General features: G+C 41.2%; 1 protein-coding gene across 4 annotated transcripts; it reads left to right on the forward strand.

The window, feature by feature from the left end:
- Nucleotides 1-589: 589 nt before the first annotated feature.
- On the forward strand, nt 590-19,128 carry mocs1 (molybdenum cofactor synthesis 1). Of its 4 annotated transcripts, XR_014599833.1 has the most exons (12): nt 590-913; nt 3,365-3,500; nt 4,589-4,756; nt 7,065-7,229; nt 10,860-10,921; nt 12,061-12,172; nt 12,636-12,748; nt 13,117-13,227; nt 13,698-13,818; nt 14,886-14,933; nt 15,302-18,434; nt 18,494-19,128. XR_014599833.1 is itself a non-coding variant. In XM_084044882.1 (11 exons), exons 1-11 carry the CDS (start codon nt 665-667, stop codon nt 16,426-16,428), a joined length of 2,412 nt encoding a protein of 803 aa, XP_083901008.1. In that variant the 5' UTR covers nt 590-664; the 3' UTR covers nt 16,429-19,128. The 4 variants fall into 4 exon arrangements, 3 of the variants coding, with proteins under 3 accessions (XP_083901008.1, XP_083901009.1, XP_083901010.1); XM_084044882.1 differs by having other exon boundaries at nt 15,302-19,128; XM_084044883.1 differs by having other exon boundaries at nt 12,636-12,661; nt 15,302-19,128.
- Nucleotides 19,129-21,236: the final 2,108 nt, after the last annotated feature.

A 21,236-nucleotide genomic window follows, 5' to 3' on the forward strand; every position in this document is an offset into this window, starting at 1 on the left:
TTGCTTTTTTAGGCTTGCTTTCAAATGTTTAAATTATGCTTTAAACCAGTGGTTCTCAAATATTTCCATGAAAATGTTTTGTGCCAGGGGTACAGGGAGAATTTTGGTAATTGGCTATTTTGTCCAAAATGCTACAAAATAATATTTAAAAAATGGTCTTAAGTAATGTAAAGTATGATGTGAACATGCACGGTACATCATCATCAGATTTAATTTTATCCTTCAACTTGTTGATGCCCCAAAATAACTGGATATACAGTTTGTGTAGAAATTTGTAGTAATTGTAGAAATATTAGACCTTAATTGTCGAATGTTTAATCATGTTTATTTTACTTAATAAGACAATTTTTGAAATACTTTTTTTTCCTTACATTTTGGACAAAATAGCCCATAGTGCCCACCTATCCTGTTACCTTTGCTTTTCGGATGGTTGGTTTAAAGTGCTCATGTGTGGCCTATAGCTGCTTCTTTTGGGCTTGTTTTCCTAGACCTGGTTGCTTATTTGTCTCACAGCATTTGGCAACACTGGGTGAATGGTTGTTTGGGTTTGCGTTGCAGTGTCCTGTCCTGACTGAGCTGCCTGAGAGAGTGTGTTCTTCCAGCTCTCAGCTTTTGCGAAACAAACAACAACTCCGGGGGCCGGGGGGGTCTGGGACTTCACTGCATGTCTAGCATGGCGTCTCACGGCACTATGCGGTGCTGTCGCCTCATATCCAGACAGAGAGGTGGATGCAGCAGCGGCAGGGAGTTCACAACACATGCGGGCAGACTGCTGGCACCCAGCGGGACTGGGAGCATTCAGAGGACTGACAGTGCTACGCACCGGGACAATAATGAAGAACTTCATGGTCATGGAGACCCGAGCCCATCACTTCCCAACTTCACCGCAGCATTGAAAACTAGGCCAACACAGGTAATTATTAGTTTAGTTTAGTAGTATATAAAGCACTTGCTTCGATGTATATTCACTGTTCACTCTGTCATCGTTTATGGTAGCCGTGGATCCAAGACGGTCGTCTGTCGTCATGACCGTCGTGGATGAACTTCAACATAGTGTTTGCACTTTCTCCGTCTTTGGTCCGTGCATCTACATAAACGTTCAGATTTCAAATATAATGTGCTTACCCCATGGCCACGGATGTTATAATTATGTACGGGCCCGCAGAAGTACCCCTATCTTCCGTATTGTTCAATAAAACGCTTTTTTAATCCAATCGGTGGCCATTTTATCATAGTTACAATGTATAAGAGTGCAATACACCTACCAACCGATAGGGTCGCGTAGGTGAAAACATGGAGAAAATACGGATACAATGGCCACCGATCGGATTAAAATGCTTTTTATTGAACACTATGGAATATACTGCTACTTCTGAGGACCCGTACAGAATTATAACATCCGTAGCCATGGGTTAAGCACTTTATATTTGAAATCTGAACGTAGATAGTACGGGACAAAAATGGGAGAAGGTGAAAACACTATGTGGAAGTTCATCCATGACTGTCATATAATATATGACTGTCATATAATTTATGACAGTCATGTATCAGGGCTAAAATATATCTAACTCATAACAGTTTGCACACTCATATTAAGGGTCTGTTTGGTTTTTAACTATCTGTCATTTAGCTGGGGACCCCCTGGCTGGGACCCTCTCTAACATAAAAGCAGTTTGAGGCCTTACATATAATACTGAATTTGTCTTTTTGAGACAAATTCATTTAATTTCATAATAATTTCTTTCCAGGACCCATTTAAAACTGATGATCGTTCACCATAATAGGGTCAACAAAGTGTGTATTTTCAAATCTTGTGTATTTTCAAATATTACTAAGCTGGCTTATTAGAGAAACTGTCTTGTCTTAGTTGTATGCTCTTGTTCAAATCCATAACATAAGATATGGGAGGGAGGTGTTATTCATTTCTACATGGTACCCACATATATCAGTATGTATTGTAAACAATTATTTACACCACGAAATGACCAGGATTGAACGTGAACGACTGCGTGATTTCACCCAGTCTGACCTCGAGTGTGTGGATGACATTTGGTGCAGTAGTTACAGTTAAGGCCTGTCATAATTGCCTATTTGAGACAATCACAATAATTTTTGGCATAATCTTCATAATCATGATTTCCATGTTGAAAAATGTTCATATAGTTTCAAACACTAAAAAAAAAATGTCATGACTTTTGTTTACGAAGCCTAAAAGGCAAAAATAATAATAATTTGTATTCATTATATTCCAATGTTCAATGACAGAAATGCAATTAAAATGTTAATCGCAATTATTTGAGCAACAATTAATCGTCAAGTAAAATGTCATAATTGTGACAGCCCTAGTTATGTGTTAGTTTAGCCTGGCGGACAGACAGTTGCAGTATTGCAGCTCACTGCTTTTCAGTGCTTTCAGGGTGAATGACCTGCTAGGACATTTCACAACATGTGCAGTAAGGGTGTCTCCAAAGTTTCATTAACGGTTGTCAATGATAAAATTCATAAACACCATAGAGTAGACTTATGATGAAATGAGTGGCCAGTCAGTACGCAGTCCCTACATTTTAGTTCTTGTTTTTGTATACAGGGAAAAGAGAGGGGGAATCATAACGTATCGGCTCACATACCGTATCGGCTCACAGACGAGTGAACTAATAATAATACATTTTATTTGTAATGCACTTTATATTTGACACAAATCTCAAAGTGCTTACATGGCATAAAAGTCAATAAATTATCATTGATCATTTCTGATCGATGATAAGAGACCCCCTCTCCAACTATACACAGCAAAGAAAAAGTTTCAAGTTTAAAAACACACAAAGGCATCAAGACTGTCTTAACAGACTTTAACCTGCTGAATTAATGTTAAAGCAGCCCTTTATTATCATCAGTCCCCAAGTTATTTTCAGAAGCACGTGCAGCACGTGCTTCTGAAAATAATACAGTTAACAGGGCAAAGATTGTTGCTGTTCAGTAACTATGTGGCCTTAGCGGATTGTCTCGTTAGTTAGTTGTGTTTGACTCAGGTCTCAGGTCCACAAGCGTCACTCTCATAGCAAACGCTCATTCAAATTCGCTAGCGTACCTTATCTGTTTTCTGCCTCATTCAGCCTCACACTGAGGCACAAATTGTGCCTTACTGCAATTGCATTAAGTGGATTGACATTGCTTGCCTGTAAAATTAACAGAACAGTAAAGAACAATGCTGCCTTTAGGTTTGTTGCAACGGATTGCAGAAAACTGTCAAGTTCTTAGCCTGTCGATTTGGCGAAGCTTCTTTACCATGTCGTGTACATCTAGCCATTTGAGTAGGTCAGAAAAAAACTGCTAGAAAAATATTTTTCGTAACGTTTTTACCCAGGAACTGGCTTCCACTGGGAGTCGGAGACGGAGGTTAGACGAGGACAACACACCCTTTTCAGCATTCCTGACTGACAACTTTGGCCGGAGACACAGCTACCTCCGCATCTCCCTGACAGAGAAATGCAACCTGCGCTGTAAGTAACGTTAGGCCTTATCAGAGTTCTCCGCCCACTGAAACGTCTGGTGAAATCTAAATTCAATGAATGGGCTAAAACTGTCTGGAAACTATTTAGAAATGTAATAAATAACAGCATCGCTGAAACAATGCACAGACTGTAGGCTGGTCCTTCAGATTGGGACTGTACTAGGATAGATTTTCAAGGTGGCCGTAGGTTTGTTCGCACTGGTTTTCTCCACCGTCCAAACCCATTTAATGAATTAAGATAATCAGTAGATGGTCTGGCTCTGGCTACGCTTGACTAGGCCTTTCCTTTCTGTACTGCCCATAGCAGTGGTTCTCAAAGTGGGGTGGTCCAGGGGGTCCCCAGCAAAATGTGTTAACACAGTCACAATCATTTAACCACTTTATCCATATTTTATACGTTGATTAAGAAAATAGCATATAAACATTGAAACTCACAGTGCGTCACTTCGTGCCGCACTGCGAGCATGTACATCTGCTATTTTTGAACATCTTTGAGACATTTTGAAAAAACACTTCAACACAAATTCTCTCTTCTGGAGGTCCCTGGCAAAAAAAAACATTTTCCGTACATCATCATCTTCAAATCATGAAGAAAAAAGTCATGATTGAATGCTATTCTTTAACCTCATAAACCCTATATACACCATTGGACATTGTATAGCAAAAACAGTTGATGTACAAGCTCACAGTCACAACACTTGTGAATCAGGTATTTCTGCCCGAAGGTTCGCCTGTTTTTGACGAACGTTCATGTTGTTTTTACTGAATGTCCTCCCATTTCTGTCAAATATCTGCCTGTTAATGACGTGCCCAGAATAGGAATGCTAGAGCATTGGTTCTCAACGTGGGGTCCCCAGCAACAGTAGTTAATATGGCATCACAATAATTTTCAATATCGGATTTCTTTTTTTACATAAATCTTCTCTTCTGAGGGGTCCCTGGCATAAACTCTTTTCAGGTGGGGGTCCGCAGCCAAATCTCATCTCAATTTGGGGGTCCTTGACCTTGACACGAAAAAATATTTGAGAGCTGCTGTGCTAGGGTTCCTGTGGTTAAAGTCCTGTTCCTCTTTCTCAGGTCAGTACTGCATGCCAGAGGAGGGGGTGAAGCTCACCCCACGCAGCCAGCTCCTCACCACCACGGAGGTGCTGACTCTGGCTCGCCTTTTTGTCAAGGAGGGAGTGGAGAAGATCCGCCTTACAGGGGGAGAGCCCCTCATCAGACCCGACGTGCTGGATATCATTGGTAAGGTGCTATTTTGGAGACGAGGAAAAAGTGGGGTTGATATAACACTCCATATTTGGGCGTAGCTGCATCGGGAACTCCTTATATGGTTATGGCTGAGTCATGGTGAGCGTGAAGCTTATAGATGTGAACTTGTAGATTGGCTATATCCACAATTTTTGATATAGGGCTTCATAATGTATTTCTTTTTTAGTTTGTGTCATGGGGAAACACCAAATGTAGCTTTTGGGTGTTGAGCTGAAAAGTTTGGGAACCACTGATGTAAAGGGTGAAATATATTTACTTTTATTCTTGATATTCCATAACTCCAGTGCACAATAGAAAAGTCAACAATGTTAGATTCATGCTTTTGTGACGACACTCCTTGGATGATGACATTCGACAGGTCGGTCAGCCTGTGTGTACAGTAGATAGTGTGTCACCTGTCTGTTACTTAAACTACCATAATCTTGTTGGTGTGATAAGGAGTGTCTTAATAAAAAAAATCACACTAACCATGCCTCGATTTTGCAGGTTCTTTTATCTGTTTTACCAGTGGCAGTTGAAAGCTGCTTTGCGCATTCATTTATGTTGTTGTGACACTTGGCCAGCTTGCACTGCAAAAAGAATTGCTTTCGTGAGTTTAACTTTATGACAAGGCGAATGTTGTGACAGGCCTTTTCCGACAAATGACCGTTCAGGAACCAAAGGCCATCAATGATTCATAAACTTGCTTCCCTCTGTGGACTAGATTTGTTGTAAGTGTCACAAGGACTAAAGCAGAGTTCCCACCATGCATTCTTTCAGTTTAAAGGGTGCGAGGGTGGAATGGATTCGCTGCGCCGCGGCTGCATGTTTGGTCCTATGACGTGTTATCCTACCATCTTAATTCATCGCTTGATCTGTCGGCCTGACGTTCTCAGGCTGGGTCACAATAAGATCACACTCGCGAATGCATGATTAATGCAAATAGGAAGATGCTTGACTTAACAGTCAAGCATGTTAGGGGTGATGCGGTACATAGCGGCACGGGTAGAGAGGTCACCTGAGAAACAGACGGTCCCAGATCCCATCCCCGGCAACGCATGGAGGCGTCTCTGAGAAAGACACCCAACACCTAACTACCCCCCATATCCTCCCCCTCAAGGCTGACCACTTGACTAGCAATCAGCTGGGTGAAGCTGAAATTGGAAATTCCCCGCAGGATCAAATAGGTCTAATTACTATCTAATGATAATGTTCCAGCAGATAAGCCACTGCTGGTCATGTGAGGATCAGCAGTATATTGACACGGTCACCTGACTGATCCCCGCGGGGACCTCCCATGACCCCCACACCGGGGGCTATATATATCAAAACCGATATTTAGAACCAGTAACAGACTTAATCTTGCACCTGTAGGTTAATCGATTAATCAAAGAGCAGTGTATTTTTTTATATGTATAATTATTTTTTTATTTCTTCAATTGCATTGATTTTTTGTTTTACTAAATCGATAAGTCATATTAACCACTTAACTCTGTGTTATACTTGGTTGCACTACAGTGGCGTAAAATACACATCGTTACTTTCATTAATCATATCATAATTGAGGCAAAAGTTTCAAAAAGTTGTGATATTGATTTGAAGTCATATCGCCCAGCCCTAGTGGGGGAGACACTTCAGTGAAGTGGATTATTTGTGCTGTTGGGTAGAACCAACACGTGGTCTTTATGTGTATATCGTGTGTGTGTGTATGTATGTGTGTGTGTCTTTGTAAGTGGAGTCACATGGAGTTCACCATGACAGTGATACAGTTATTAAAAAGATGGAGCAGATATGCCAGACTCCACCGCAGTCATTTCTGTCGTCTTCTTTGTCCTTCCAGGTAGTTGGCAGCACATCATTCATTCTCTGTATCTCTCTCTGTGTATTCTATTTCTCAGTAACATTGTAGGGGCGGTTATTGTACTGATAATGCTGTCGACATTGTCAACCATATCAGTGTATTCTGTCATGTCCTAACAACACTGTGATTGTGTGTGTTTGCTTCCGTTTTGCCTAAGCACAGGTGGGCCTGTCACAATTATTACATAATCGCCTAATCGCAAATATTTGAGATAATCGCAATCATTTTGCATAATCGTCATAATCATTTCCATGTTGAAAAATGTTCATACATCCAAAAATAGCAGAAAGAGCTGATCTACAAGCTTACAACGCGTCACTTTGTAAGCTTGTAGATCAGCTATTTAGGATTTAGCCTTGGGTCTAAATTTGATTTAATTTACTCATATATCGTATCTGTACCTTAACTGCTGTGCTGCCTCTCTCTCTCTCTTCTCGATAGCGGAGCTGAGGAAGTTGGAGGGCCTCAAGACCATTGCGGTCACAACCAACGGCATGAACCTGGCCCGCATGCTGCCCAAGCTGAAGGACGCGGGCCTCGACCTCATCAACATCAGCCTGGACTCCCTGGTGCCCGCCAAGTTTGAGTTCATCGTCAGAAGGAAAGGTACGGCAGTGTGGCAGGCAGTGGACTGCTGCAGCAGAAAATGCCTCCAATGTAGGGGGGCAACATTTAATCAAACCAATCAGTTTAATTCAACTAGAAAAAGTGCAAGCGCTCTTCGGGTGTGTGTATGAGGTAGCATTTGATGTTAGAGTAGAGTGTTTATTCTATCTTATGTAAGTTAGGCAACGTATGCTTTATTTGAAAAATATACTACTTGCAACTTTGGGGCCGCTGGTATAAAAAGGACAGTGCTCACGCAGTTTTGAGGACAGACACGGACAAAAGCTGTGAGGGGAAGCGCACACACACACACACACACACACACACACCGTTCCTTAGTAGCTGACTGGCAGAACGGAGGCATGGGGGGGAGGAGTCGGCTACTGACTTTGTAACTCACACACACACATGTTAGTTAGTACTCACTGGATGAAGAGATAAGAGAGGTGGCAAGTTGTAACTGATGCTCACGCGCGCACGAGAGAGACATTCAACACACTGTAGTAATGAAATAAGCAGCAGGATTTGTTAGCGTGTACACTAAAGCAAGTAAGTGAACAAAATTAAGTCACTCTCTCTGTCACACACACACACACACACACACACACGCACACACACACATACTGACACACATCTTGCATTAGTACCTACACGCCACACACACACACACACACACACACACACACACACACACTCAAAAATATGTGTTTCATTGTGAGTTTGAATATTGCCTATTTTAGATATTTTGGTGCAACCAATTTAGTTGATTATAAAAAGTCAGTTTGAATTGTTTTGCATCGATTCGTTGATATATAAAAAGAAATACGATGTATAAAAACACTTTAATTAATCGGACAAGTACGGTAACCAATAAAATAATCGCAAGGAAAATAATCAATTGTTGCAGCCCACTTAAATGCATTGAGTGCATTTAAATATTCATTAAAATGTCTGATCTCTGAATATATTATATATTATATTTATCACATTCCAAGGTAAGAGTTCATTAGCATACAGTCAGATTGTTCTAACAATCAGCTACAACAATAAGTCTTCAAAGTGTAAAGTCTAACATACTGTAGCTCTGCCAATGGTATTTTCGTCTTCCCCTTATAACCCTGGCACCAGCCGATCTTTTCTTTTATTGCCTAAAATCAATACTCGTACTCTAGTTGCCAACTGGGTGCAACCCACTAATTTACTTAAAGAGCATGAGTGCTTTTACCGCACAGTGGGGGGCCAGAGGGGTGGACAGGAGTTGACAGAGTGACAGAGCTCTGGGCGGTAACGTGTCTGGAAGACTGATGGACTGAGTGACATTAGAAAGAGAGAGACTGAAGGGGAGAACTAGAGAGTGACAGCATTAGCTGTACCTAGGGCTGTCACAATCATGACATTTCACTTGACGATTAATGGTCATACAAATAATTGCGATTAAGGATTTTGAATTGTGCTTTTGCCATTGAAGATTGGAACATACAAATACAAATTATTTGCCTTTTAGGCTTTTGAAACAGTATCTGTCATATCTGCACAGGGAAGATATGACAAATAACTGAAATATACACAGAAATGAGAGGTACCAATAATCAAAATAAATAATTTACTATGGCCAAAACAGGCCATAATTTATAATTGTAGACTTTAAAAATGTTTTTAAAATAGTGGACATTTTTGTTTTTGTTTGAACAGGTATGGACATTTTCCAGCAGATGAATTTATGCAGATGAACATACATACATACATACGAATATGCTAAATCATTGCGAATATCTCAAATAATTGTGACAGGCCTAGCTGTGCTCAGAAAAAAGAAAGAAAGAAAAAGACCTAAGCCAGTGCTCTTCCACTAGAACGTTTTAGTGTTGAGTGTTTAAAATGCCACTAAGGAACTGAAGGCAGCAATTGCTCAGGAGGTCGAGTGGTCCTCTTGAAATCGGAAGGTTCCCAGTTCAATCCCCAGCTCCTCCTGGCTGAGTTGCGAAGTTGGTGTGTTGCATGATTACCTCCACCACCGGTGTGTGAATGTGTTTGGAGAAAGGCTTTATATAAATGCAGTCCATTTACCCTTAAAATGTGGCCTGTTAAAATGTGTCTTCTGCTAGCTAGATGACTGTCATCTAGTTCAGTGGTTCTCAAACCTTTTCATGTCAAGGACCCCCAAATTGACACTTATTAGCCCGCGGACCCCCATTTGAAAAGATAAGCCAGGGACCCCAATAATAGAAGGTTTATACTGCTTTCTAGCAGTGATTCTCAACCATTTTAATGTCAAGGACCCCCAGTTTGACATGTATTAGGCTACGTACCCCCATTTAATGGCATTTATACCTCTGGGACCCGAATTTATATTATAAAATCATTGTTAATTTAACTCTGAGAGTGTACAAATGGAACAAAATGGACCCGTTAGGGTCCATTTGGTTCCATTTGTACACTCTCAGAGTTACAGAACCATAAGGGTCCATTTGGTTCCTATCCATCATTTAGATGGGGACCCCCTGGAACCGCCTCAAGTACCCCTGGGGGTCCCCGTACCCCACTTTGAGAACCAATTATCTAGTTTACCCAAATTAGTGCACAATTTACGGATAGTGCATTTTGGCATTTAACTCTGGCTGTTTAGGCTCTCATTATGTCAATTGACAGCTGTTGTGTGTGAGAAGTCATGCAAGGCAGAAATGCAGCAACCGTAGCCTCGGGTGTGATGGAATATCGACTCAACTAACAGAAATGAGGTTTAATATAGATGAAAACACAAGTATCACTTCTTGTGTTTTCATCTAAACAAAAGCTTATTTCTATGAACCAGACCTTGCTAGTCAGATCTTGATGGTTTACTGTTATGTTGCTCTGATTACAACTGAGGGTTTGCATGGAATGGCTGTTCATATAACAGGTTTATGACAATGTGCATCTCTTGTCCAAAGTGACAAGAAATAGAGAAGTACAAGTGTGCAATAGAGAAAGCCCATTTAGACCTGAGGCCGATAAAAACACCTACGTTTTCTGAAAAACTTCAAATATTTATTAAAAAACAGATGTATGTTGCTATATACAGACAGATATCCCGTCCTGAAAGGTATAGTTACAAATAGGTTCCTGCCCAAAATGGGTTAATGGTAAATATACGATTTGTGTAGCAATCAAAAAGAAAATTAAATGATGAAGTGAAATAAAGCAGACAAAACTAAGCAAAAACAGCATTAGTGAAGTGATCGGAACAGAGACGGCATAAAAATAAAGGTTTTTCTAAACATTTAGCCTACAATAACATGCCTAAAATAGAGACCCAAGGTTAAAATGGTTAAGAGTCACCTTCAGGTCATGGTACATTTCAGTGACAGTTTTACCACAGCCCTCTTATCTGCTTGCTACACATTCACCAGCCTTCCCTTTCTCACACAGCCATTCTTGCCTAGAAATACTGTACCGCAAAAGATTGCATAAGAGACTTAGACCTCAATGTTTTATTGGTCAAATAAAGATTTTTATAATACAGGGCTCATAAACCCAAAGAAAAGTGTAATGCTACGAAATATTATTCAAGGGTCGTTCTATGATGGTACATGGACTCAATTTAAGCCTGTAGTTGGAGTTGTTACCATGAAATTACTTGCTCTTTCTCAGGGTTCCACAAGGTCATGGAGGGCATTGACAAGGCCATCGAGATGGGCTACAACCCAGTCAAGGTAGCATTACGCACGCACGCACCCCCCCCCCCCCCACACACGCACACACACACACCCTTTCATGTCTGTTTTCTGTTTCACTTATATAAAGTTTCACATTACTTGTCTTGAAGAATGCAGGATACATCTGCACACTGAACGTCTCCCAAATCAAGGGAATGGTGTTGCAATTTAACTTTTAATGACCTAGAATACGTTCGTAACAAGCTAAATGAAATGATTTATTTGAATTTGTGTTTGTGGATTCTAAAATCCTTTAGCCAATGTTGCCTAGACAGGGTTGGTTGTTAGTTTTTAACCTTGTTAACATGCAATGGGAGCGATGAAAGCAGCAGCTACATACACACTACTTTAGGACTCTGTAGTCCACTGTTTCTCAGTCAAATGGACCCTTACGGGTTTGTAACTTTGAGAGATTAAAACATTGTTTTTTATCCCCATGCCAGTGTTTATTACCTTAAATTGACAATCTTTGAAGTGCCGTGGAAGCCACGTTGTGTACACGGAAGTAAACAAAGAGTGTCCAGGGGGTGGGGGAGGGATCAATCGCCTGTTGAAAATGGCTGGTTTTCATAAAAAAATAATCTGAGCTAGAAGTGTTTTTCTACAAATCCTAACATTGGGGCGGACGTAAGTGACGTTTTTTGGGATGACTTCACATCCGTCCATTCCTTCTCTGAGCGTCGAGGGATCATTCCTAAGTTGTGTTAGAGCCCCTTTTGTGGAATAAAAAATAAAAAAAATGTTTGGAAAGAACGCATATCTGCGTTCTTGTTAGGCAATGTGTTAAAAAAGCACAGAGAATTTTACAGTGATGGTTGGAGGCTCCAGTATAGATTAGTCCAGTGAATCTCAAGCTTTTTCATTTCAGCGAGTAAGGACCCCCAGTTTGATATGCATTAGACCACGGACCCCCATTTGATAGTTTTCTTTTTCCTCTGGGAGCCCAATCTACACTGTATAATTCTCAGTGTTAATTTAACTCTGAGAGTGTACAAATTGCGGGTCCATTTGGTTACATTTGTACACTGTCAGAGTTACAGACCCATAATAAGTGTCCATTTTGGACGGCTGGTGGTACCCGCACCTGCCATTGAGAGACATTGCAGTAGTCCATGATGTTGTACTGCCCTCTGCAGGTGAACACTGTGATCATGCGGGGCCTCAATGAAGACGAGCTGCTGGACTTTGTTGCCCTGACGGAGAAGAAGCCGCTGGACGTGCGCTTCATCGAATACATGCCCTTTGATGGTGAGTTCTAACCACATGACTGTTCATTTCGTCGACTAAAACCATGACAAAAGAAATTGGTTGACTTACCCTTTTTTCAGTAAAAACAAAATAAAAACTAGGCTATGATGACTAAAACTATGACTAAATGGAATTTTATTAAAAGAGACCATGACTAAAACTAAATCAAAATTTGCTGTCAAAAATGTACACCAGCCATAAATGTTACTCCAGCTAGCAGCCCTGTCACTCCAACAAAAAAGCTACATTGTTTTAGGGGAAAGAAAATAAATCACGTATGAGGATATATAACCTAAGCCACATGGTTCCCATCTGCAGACAATGACTATGCCAAATCATAGTGACAATAGCTTCAAAATATCAGCTGTGGAACAGGGTGTTTTATTTCTGAACTTTGGCAATAAATAATTGTCTATTTATTTTGTGAACTGCCTTTATATGTCCATGCTTATATGATTTCCAGGTAACAAGTGGAACTTCAAGAAGATGGTAAGCTACCAGGAAATGTTAGACCACATAAGACAGCAGTGGCCCACCCTGGAAATGCTTCCCACTGCACACACAGACACGGCCAAGGTCAGAGCCACCGTCGGACCGAATATCTGAATAAAATCTGGTGCTGGAATAGCAGCCCAAATAACATCTTTTACCAATTATGAACTAATTAAAGGTCTATACCACGTAATTAAAGCTATAGTCCTTCTCATAGCTGACCTAAGTGCAAATATGACTTTTATTGCATGCCATCCCCTCTCTCCCCCACCTTTCTCCCCTGTCTCTCTGTTTAAAGTCTCTGTCTGGGATAAATAAAAAAAAATCAATGATGATAATGATATGATAATAATCTACAATAATTATAATAATAATTACAGGTCTTCATGTAGTTAAAATGTTCAAAACCAATATGTTTTTGACTCCCTCCTTTGTTTTCCTTCCTGTGACAGACATTTAAAGTGCCAGGCTTCAAGGGTCAGGTGGGCTTCATCACCTCCATGTCCGAACACTTCTGTGGCTCCTGCAACCGCTTACGCATCACTGCAGACGGTAACCTCAAGGTAATGTGTGTGTGTGTGTGTGTGTGTGTGTGTGTGTGTGTGTGTGTGTGCACGTGCACGTGTGTGTGTGTGTGTGTGTGTGTGTGTGTGTGTGTGTGTGTAAATTCTCCCAAGTCTTCCAAAAATCTTCAATAATAGTGAGATCAGCAGGTCTACAAGTACTATTACTGATTGGCTTTTTTCACTTTTATATTGTCTCTGTCCAAAACTGTTACTTTTCAGGATTCAAATTCAAAAGTAGCAGATCTAAAAGCTCAAAACGCGTCGCTTCGTGCCGCGTTTCAAGCTTGCTGTAGTATGATCAAGTGGGGCGTTACTTTACGGAAAAAAAACACAAAGTTAAAACATGGAGGTATGCGGTTTCTGCCCGACAGCGACGATTTAGGGCTTAAGTGGTTACTTGGAACAGTCTCTTCCCTTGTGTCTGCATTGCTGTATGTTTCAGACTCTCTCTCCGTCTCTTCACCCAGGTGTGTTTGTTTGGCAACTCAGAGGTGTCACTCAGGGATGTGCTGCGCTCCGGGGCGCCGGATGAGGAGCTACTGCAGATCATCGGTGCTGCTGTGGGCAGGAAGAAGAAACAGCATGCAGGTGGGTGTGTGTGGTCAGAGAATGCCATGTAGTCCATACCTAGTAAGAGACAGAAGGAGGTGAAAAATAGATTCTTTGAGTTTTCTTTGAGTCCTGTGAGAGTCACCTGATTTGCACTGCATTTTCCTGTGGAATGATTCCAATAGGCCATAAATCATGCGGTTTTCAGAACATATCTCATCTTTTCTTTCTCCTTTCAGTCTTTGTTGATCTTTTCAGTTCTCTTCTCTTCACTGTTCTCGTCTCAAAATGTCATCATGGCTTAGTTTCTTTCCGTCCCTTTATTGGAGTTTAGTCTCAAGGTGTTTATTGTCACATGCTCTTACAATACAGCTGGTCGAAGCATTATAGGCAGTGACTTGAATAAAAAGATTCAAGAGTATGGCCTGTGGTGAATTACTGCACTTAAACACAAAGAGCATGCTTCACAACAATGGGTCCTCAACAAGGGATGCCTTTAATATTTGGTATTGAACTATATTAAAGTAGGGTAAGTAGGGTAGGGTAAGTGATATTTTTGGTTAAAACAAAACGTGCTTTGTTAAAAGGTTAAAGTTGTGATAGTAATCATTGCTAAAGAGTGTTTTTTCGGTAGTAGGGGTCTCTGCGTCTCTCCAGCTCTTTAAACGGAAACTACATTTTCAGTTGGGTGGCCAATCTTCAGGCAATCAGGAGAGAGTACCCATTTATCAGCTTCAATTTTGTCTGCTCATTTCTTTGTATATGATTGTTATTTCTATTGTATATTAACATACTCTACCATACAGGTTGATTGTTTTATTCACACAAAACAAGGTATGGATTACTGCTTTGAGATTAATGGTAAATAATGACAGCACTGGCAAACATTATTAACCAGTGGTTCTCAAAGTGGGTTCCAGGGATTCTCAGGGTTCCCTTGTTGAGGGGGTTCTAACTTAACCCTTACAAGTCTGTAACTCTGACAGTTAAGGGGGGTCCTTGAAATTTAAAAGTTTGAGAAACACTGTTTTAAACAATACATAAATACACAATTCTTTACTTCTTTTTTTTACGACTACTACAAATATCTGTCTTCCTCTATGCAGGCATGCACAGTATCTCCCAGATGAAGAACAGACCTATGATCCTCATCGGTGGGTGATGTGGCTGTACGTAAAATGGCCGCTTTACGGTGCTTTGATAAATATACTGCATCTTCACTTTCAAAAATTATGTTACTGGGAATATCGTCACTGTCGATTGGAAATCTTGTATCTTATCCCTCACCCATAAATCAATGCTATGTATGTATGTGGGTTTAAAATAAATTAACCAATGAATAGCATTAGAGATTGTGACTAAATCTTATAACTCCACTGGATCCAATGGAACACATTTTTTCCCATTCCCTGAAACCTGGACATACAGTAAAAGGTTTCCACCCGGCAGCGACAATATATTAGTTGTGTTCTTTCATTGCTTATGAGTTGCAATATTCCGTAACACCCTCCTTGTCTGACAGGCACCACGTGCAGAAGGACTCTTTCTCTGCCAGAGTCACAAGACAGCCAGGGGACTGTCCCCTCCGTTTCCCCGCCTACAGACCCACTCCTCACCCAGCACACGTCTCCTCAGCTGTACCGCTCGGGCAGTGTGGGAGTCCTGGATGGTGAGGATGTTTCGTGCCTTTCAGACAGCACTGTTTCAACAGGGGCAGCTAATGTTTACTGCTCGGGGACCTCTGAAAGAGGGGGCTCCCGTCTTAGTCTGCATGAAAATGAAGGAGACCATCATGAGACTGGCGACTTCTGCACTGCAGCACACTTCTGTTCGTCTCCGTTCGTTAATGTACTGCCTCTCACCCGCTCTCGCACCATGAGAGCGGACTACGCTACACGCACAAAACCACCGAGTCATTCTGACGCAGGATGTCTCGGATACGCACACACCTGGGGTCCTAATGTCATGAAGAGACACTTGACAGGGACCCCAGGAATGAACATGTTTTGCACACTACTAAAGGATGCCAAAATAAGTCCCTCCAAACACCACAGTGTTAGACTATGCCATGGACAATCTTCCAGTGACGACCACAAAGCCAAAATGATGTCATCAGAGACCGATTCAGACCCAAATCCCCCCAACAACAGTGACGAGGTGGATGGTACGACCACAGCCAAGCTTACCCACACGGACGCCCAGGGCCACGCCGCCATGGTGGACGTCGGCGGTAAAGTCCCGACTCGCCGGACCGCCACAGCGCGTGCCACCATCATCCTCGGCCCCGTCGCCTTCCGGCTGCTACGGGACAACCAGCTGGCTAAGGGCGACGCTCTGGCCGTAGCGCAGCTAGCCGGGATAATGGCTTCCAAGCAGACCTCGGCGCTGATCCCGCTCTGTCACCCGCTCCCCTTGGACCACGCCTCGGTCTCCTTCGAGCTCGACGAAACGCGGAGCGCCGCCGTGGTCACGGCGAGCTGCCGCACCACGGGCAAGACGGGAGTGGAGATGGAGGCGCTGACCGCCGCTACGGTGGCGGCGCTCACGCTCTACGACATGTGCAAGGCGGTGAGCCACGACATGGTCATCACGGACATAGAGCTGGTCACCAAGACGGGAGGAAAGAGGGACTTCCACCGTCAACCCTGAGCGTTTTTACCCTTGTCCATTACCACAAAAAAAATGTTAATTACTGTACATCAGTGGTTCTCAAACGTTTTCATTTCAAGGACCTCCAGTTTGGAATGCAATTAGGCCACGGACCATGAACTCTTGTACAAATGGAACCAAATGGACCTGTTAGGGTCCAGGTCCATTAGGTTCCATTTGTACACTCTTACAGGCCCATAAGAGTCCCCAGACAAGTGTTAGTCTGAAGCAAAAACTCTAATGGCAAGTGTGATTTAAGAAAATATGTAATCTGTGTTTAAAACGGGTATAAAACACCCACACATTTACAGTAGACACATTGTGAAAATGTATTAATTGACTTTCACTCAACTAGTTTGTGAAAATCCTCGTAGCTCGCCGTCGCTGTAGAGGCAGCGTTCAATAGAATTAGTGTAGTATAGCTGAAACACTCATGCATCAATTGGAACACCGTCATTGAGTCTGGCCTGGAAGACATGAAAATTCATGTCACAATTGGCAAGGTATGCAATTAACGATATTAATAAAGATCAACTTATTAAGAAAACTTCTTAAACAATCTTCTGGCAAGTGTGATTACGAAACTTTGTTTAAACAGATATATTTTTTAAAAAGCCACACATTTAGAGACATCGTGAAAGATTTCTCCCTTTTTCATTTCAAATAATCGACTTTCAGTCATAAACCCCCACCCTCCTTTTTTTTCTTGTTACACATTTCAAATAAATGTGACAATTTGCTCTACAGTATATACTGTATGTGCTTTCCAGAAATGTTGGAGTCAGCTGAAAAACAAGCCCACGTTCTGAACACTGTGGTGATTCTGAGTTTAACTACTAGGCTACTAACATTTCCTATTTTGCTTGACTTTGAGGGCGATCTCCGTGTTCTCAGGTGTGGAATTTGGCAAGTGGAACGCTGTCATCGAGTCTGTCCTGGAAGACATGAAAACTCATGTCACAATTGTCCTGGCAAAGTAATTGCAATTAACAATAATAATTATCAAATATGCTTAAAACTCTGGCGCCAACACTTTACCTAGACATTTATTATTTTGTTAACTTAAGATTGCCATGTGGGCGGGCCTTATGAAGGGACTGATTGTGAATGTGCCACTCTGTGCTAGAAAGTGATTGAAAACACCTGAAATGTAATTGAGAATCACAGCCTGTCTTACAGACACCCCCAAATGTATTAAGTACATTTGCTCCATAGAAAGGCTACTAAGTGGGCCCAGCTGAGACGGTAGTATTGTCCTCTGTTCCATCTGGGATGGCTGGGATCCACCCTGGATACTGGTCTTGTGTAGACCGCGTCGTTAATCTTAAGTGCCCGTGGGAGCTGTGGATCCACTACTAGCATGACCACCGCGAACTGGGAAGGCTGATAAATCTAGTCCAGAAACAGGCCTGTAAGAGTCCATTTTGTTCCTAACTTTCAATACTTTAGCTGGGGACACCCTGCAACCCCACCCCTGGTGGTCCCTGGACCCAAGTTTTGATAACTACTGAATTACATTAAACCTGCCTTCCCTGTTTTGGGCATGTCATCATAGGCGAAGATTATACCTATATACTTATACCTAATACTCCATCAAATGGCGTGTGGTGCAGCAAAACCAACAGATCTACAAGCTCTCAATGCTTGTAGATCTGCTAAATTTGCCACGCAAACTGTCATTCGGCGAAGTATAAATCAGTTTAAGTGGTTAACTCTTATTTAAGTGGTTACATTTTATTTAAAATATAATTATTTTTTAATGCAGTTTTCTTACTGAATTGAATGCATATTAAAAACTGAACGCCTTTTCAACACATTAATGAATGCCTTTCTGTGACATGGATTGCCAAGTTCTGTCATCTTATGCTGTATAGCATAGTCTCATGTTATGTAGCTTGTAGCATTGAAGCCTACAATAGGATACAGTAGCAAGAAAATGCAATACAACTAATTTCAGCTCTGCTCATACAGTATATGACATGATTTAGCAGTGTTTCCCAGATTGGGTAACAGTAATGTCAGTGCCATAGAATGTATTATTGATTTCTTGTATTAATGTCTACAGTATATCTATCTGCAACATAATTGAAACAGAGGGATTGACCAGAGTTACAGTTTGTCTCTGTACCTCTAGATGGCACTCCTGTCTCATTTTCATGTGTCAAGTTTTACTGCAAGCTTTTAACTGAAGGACTAAATAATAGACTATGCTAATGAATAATCTCAGTGTATCATAACAGCCTTTCATAACTTTTTGTAATGCCAATCTGTGAACACCAAAAACAAAGAAAAGAAAGACAAAATGAATTATCCGTAATGTGTAATTATTTTTTTAGGAGCACCAAATAACACTTATTATACTTATTGATTATGGCATTTAACCACTTAAAACCCATATGGTTGAGCGGAGTGCCTCAGGGCTCTATACTAGTGTATTTTCTGTTATTGTGGGGAAAGCTTTCGCTGACAATTGCAGCTCGACAAGCTCACAACCGATCTGCTATTTTCTGCAAAGTGTGAAAGCTTTCTCCACGATACAGTTGCTGGGGTTTAAGTGGTTTATGTATTTTATTTACTTTCTATTCCATTCACCGTGTAATATAAACCCTAGCTATTTTGGTATCTTGTACAGTGGAGTACAAATGTATAAATGCTTGTTGTGAGAGACTGAGGATAAAACATCTGTTATGAAATGAGTAATTACACACTGGATTCTTTATATAGAATTAAAAATTTCTGAGTTCTGACTAATGAATATTCTCATGAATATATTATGCCCACATATGGAGATCCCTGATGTTCTAAGTATATGGGATGATATGGACATGCCCATATGTGGGCATATGGGGGGGGGGGGGGGGGTCACGGTTCTGAAAAGTCCTTGTGCAGTGGTAAAAATGTGTGGCAGGTGTAGGGAATTTGCCAAATCAAGCTTATAGGCTGGGTTTGCCATGGCAATCAATTGGCTCATTTGGGCCACGGCCAAAGCCTTTTCTGGAGGTTCTGGACCACCGCCTAACCCAGTGGTTTTCAACCCTTTTCATATCAAGGTCCATTATTTATTCGGCACGGACCACCATTTGATGAGATTTTTAGCCTCTCTGACCCAAAACTGTTTGATTGATTGAATGAATTCTTTTTAAGGAAGCCAGAGATCCACATTTTGTAAGGGATGGTGTCGGGGCATTCCACACTTTGGTGGCAGTGCAGTAGAAAGAGAAATTTACCCATGTTTGTTCTAGAAGTGGGTGGTACCAGATCGTTGTCGCTCCCTCTAGTATTGTGGCTGTGGGTATCACTCACTTTGGTGAAGTAGTTCAGTGGTTCTCAAACTTGTTTGTGGAAAGTCCCCCTTTTCCATTGATTCTGAATCCAAGTACGACTACATTTTGCGGAGAAAATATTGACATCAAAAGTCCAGTCAGCATGATCAAAATAAACCAGCATAATGGCAAATACGTATTGCTTTCTATTCATTAACATTTGTGCTAGTCAGTAAAATACTTTTTCTTTTCATGTTCCACCTTCAAGTACCCCCCCTAGAGGTACATAACCTCATTTGAGAAACACTGTGCTAGAGTAAGCAATCAGGCCACAACCAGCTCTGTCATAATGCAGTTATACAAATCTTTATTTGTTATACCGTTATTATGAAAAGCAGAACAAAAAAAACATTCTTCCACATGGTCATAGTCATTTATTATTGAGCATGGTGCCTAGGCATTTTCAATTATAAATGGCAGCACTTGAACAGGCTTGTCGGGTCCAGGGGCCTGAAAGTCAGGGGGGCCTTCTAGAGTAATTACTGTCTGAGACCCCCTGTTCCAGAGCCTGAATTTCAGAAGTGGAACCAAAAAGTCCATAAACAGCATATCTAGATCTAGGCTGTCTTACAACGTGTGTGTGACACTGTAGTATGACAAAGTAGGGCATTCATTTACACAAAAAATTAAATGAAAATATGAAAAATATGGAGATAGGAGGTTTCTGCCTGACGGCAACGATAGGACACCTCCCACAGGATGCTATAGGGTGATGTGAGATCCTCACTGACCACAGTTTGAACAGACACTTCTTTGGCTGACATCTCTTCAACACTTTGAAACAGGTAGCTTTTCTTTTCTCTCTTTATACAGTCACAAAAAAATCCTGCCCACTAAGACACTTACAGCAGTAGGCCTGTCCCCGACTAAGGATTTCTATAGTAGACTCTGATTTATTTTTATTTTTGTTGCATAATTCGAGTGAGATTGGCATCGGTCATCAATCTGATTCGACTGCCAATCTCGTCGAATCATGCAAAAAACATGTTATGCAATAGAGGAACATTCCATTTGGGCTGTAGGGGTGCTTAATGTCTGATTTAACATATACTTGCTTGGTTTCTCTCAATAAATCATGATATATATCCTATTTTTTCGAACTATTAGTTAATTAATATAACAAATTAGGCCAATCTCTCAGTCAAATAATGCAAAAAATATTTTTGAAAAACTTTTTCTTGCATTCGACTCAGACTCCCTCGATCGATTAGTCGACTATTTGACTAATCGAGGTCAGGCCTATACAGCAGTAATTTATTACAACGTTTCGGTCTAAATGAGCATCGTCAGGTATCAGGGGATACCTGATGAAGGTAGTTTAGACCAAAACGTTGTAATAAACTACTGCTGTGAAGACAGCGAAAAGTTGTGTCAGTCATTTAAAAAAAAAAACACACCTGTGTGAAGGTAGCGGCGCCTTTGATACATTTTGTCATCAATAAGTGTTTATAATGTGTTTATAGCCACGTGTCACATGAAGCTTGA

The sequence above is a fragment of the Gymnoscopelus microlampas genome (assembly GCF_963454915.1).
Source record: "Gymnoscopelus microlampas genome assembly, chromosome: 20".
Lineage (NCBI taxonomy): Eukaryota > Metazoa > Chordata > Actinopteri > Myctophiformes > Myctophidae > Gymnoscopelus > Gymnoscopelus microlampas.

What these genes read in the sequence shown, in the direction of transcription:
- mocs1 (XM_084044882.1), top strand. Translation starts at nt 665, where the DNA reads ATGTCTAGCATGGCGTCTCACGGCACTATGCGGTGCTGTCGCCTCATA. An exon ending in TGAAAACTAGGCCAACACAG is followed by an intron (nt 914 to 3,364) that starts GTAATTATTAGT and finishes GTTTTTACCCAG; the next exon opens with GAACTGGCTTCCACTGGGAG. An exon ending in CGACGTGCTGGATATCATTG is followed by an intron (nt 4,757 to 7,064) that starts GTAAGGTGCTAT and finishes TCTTCTCGATAG; the next exon opens with CGGAGCTGAGGAAGTTGGAG.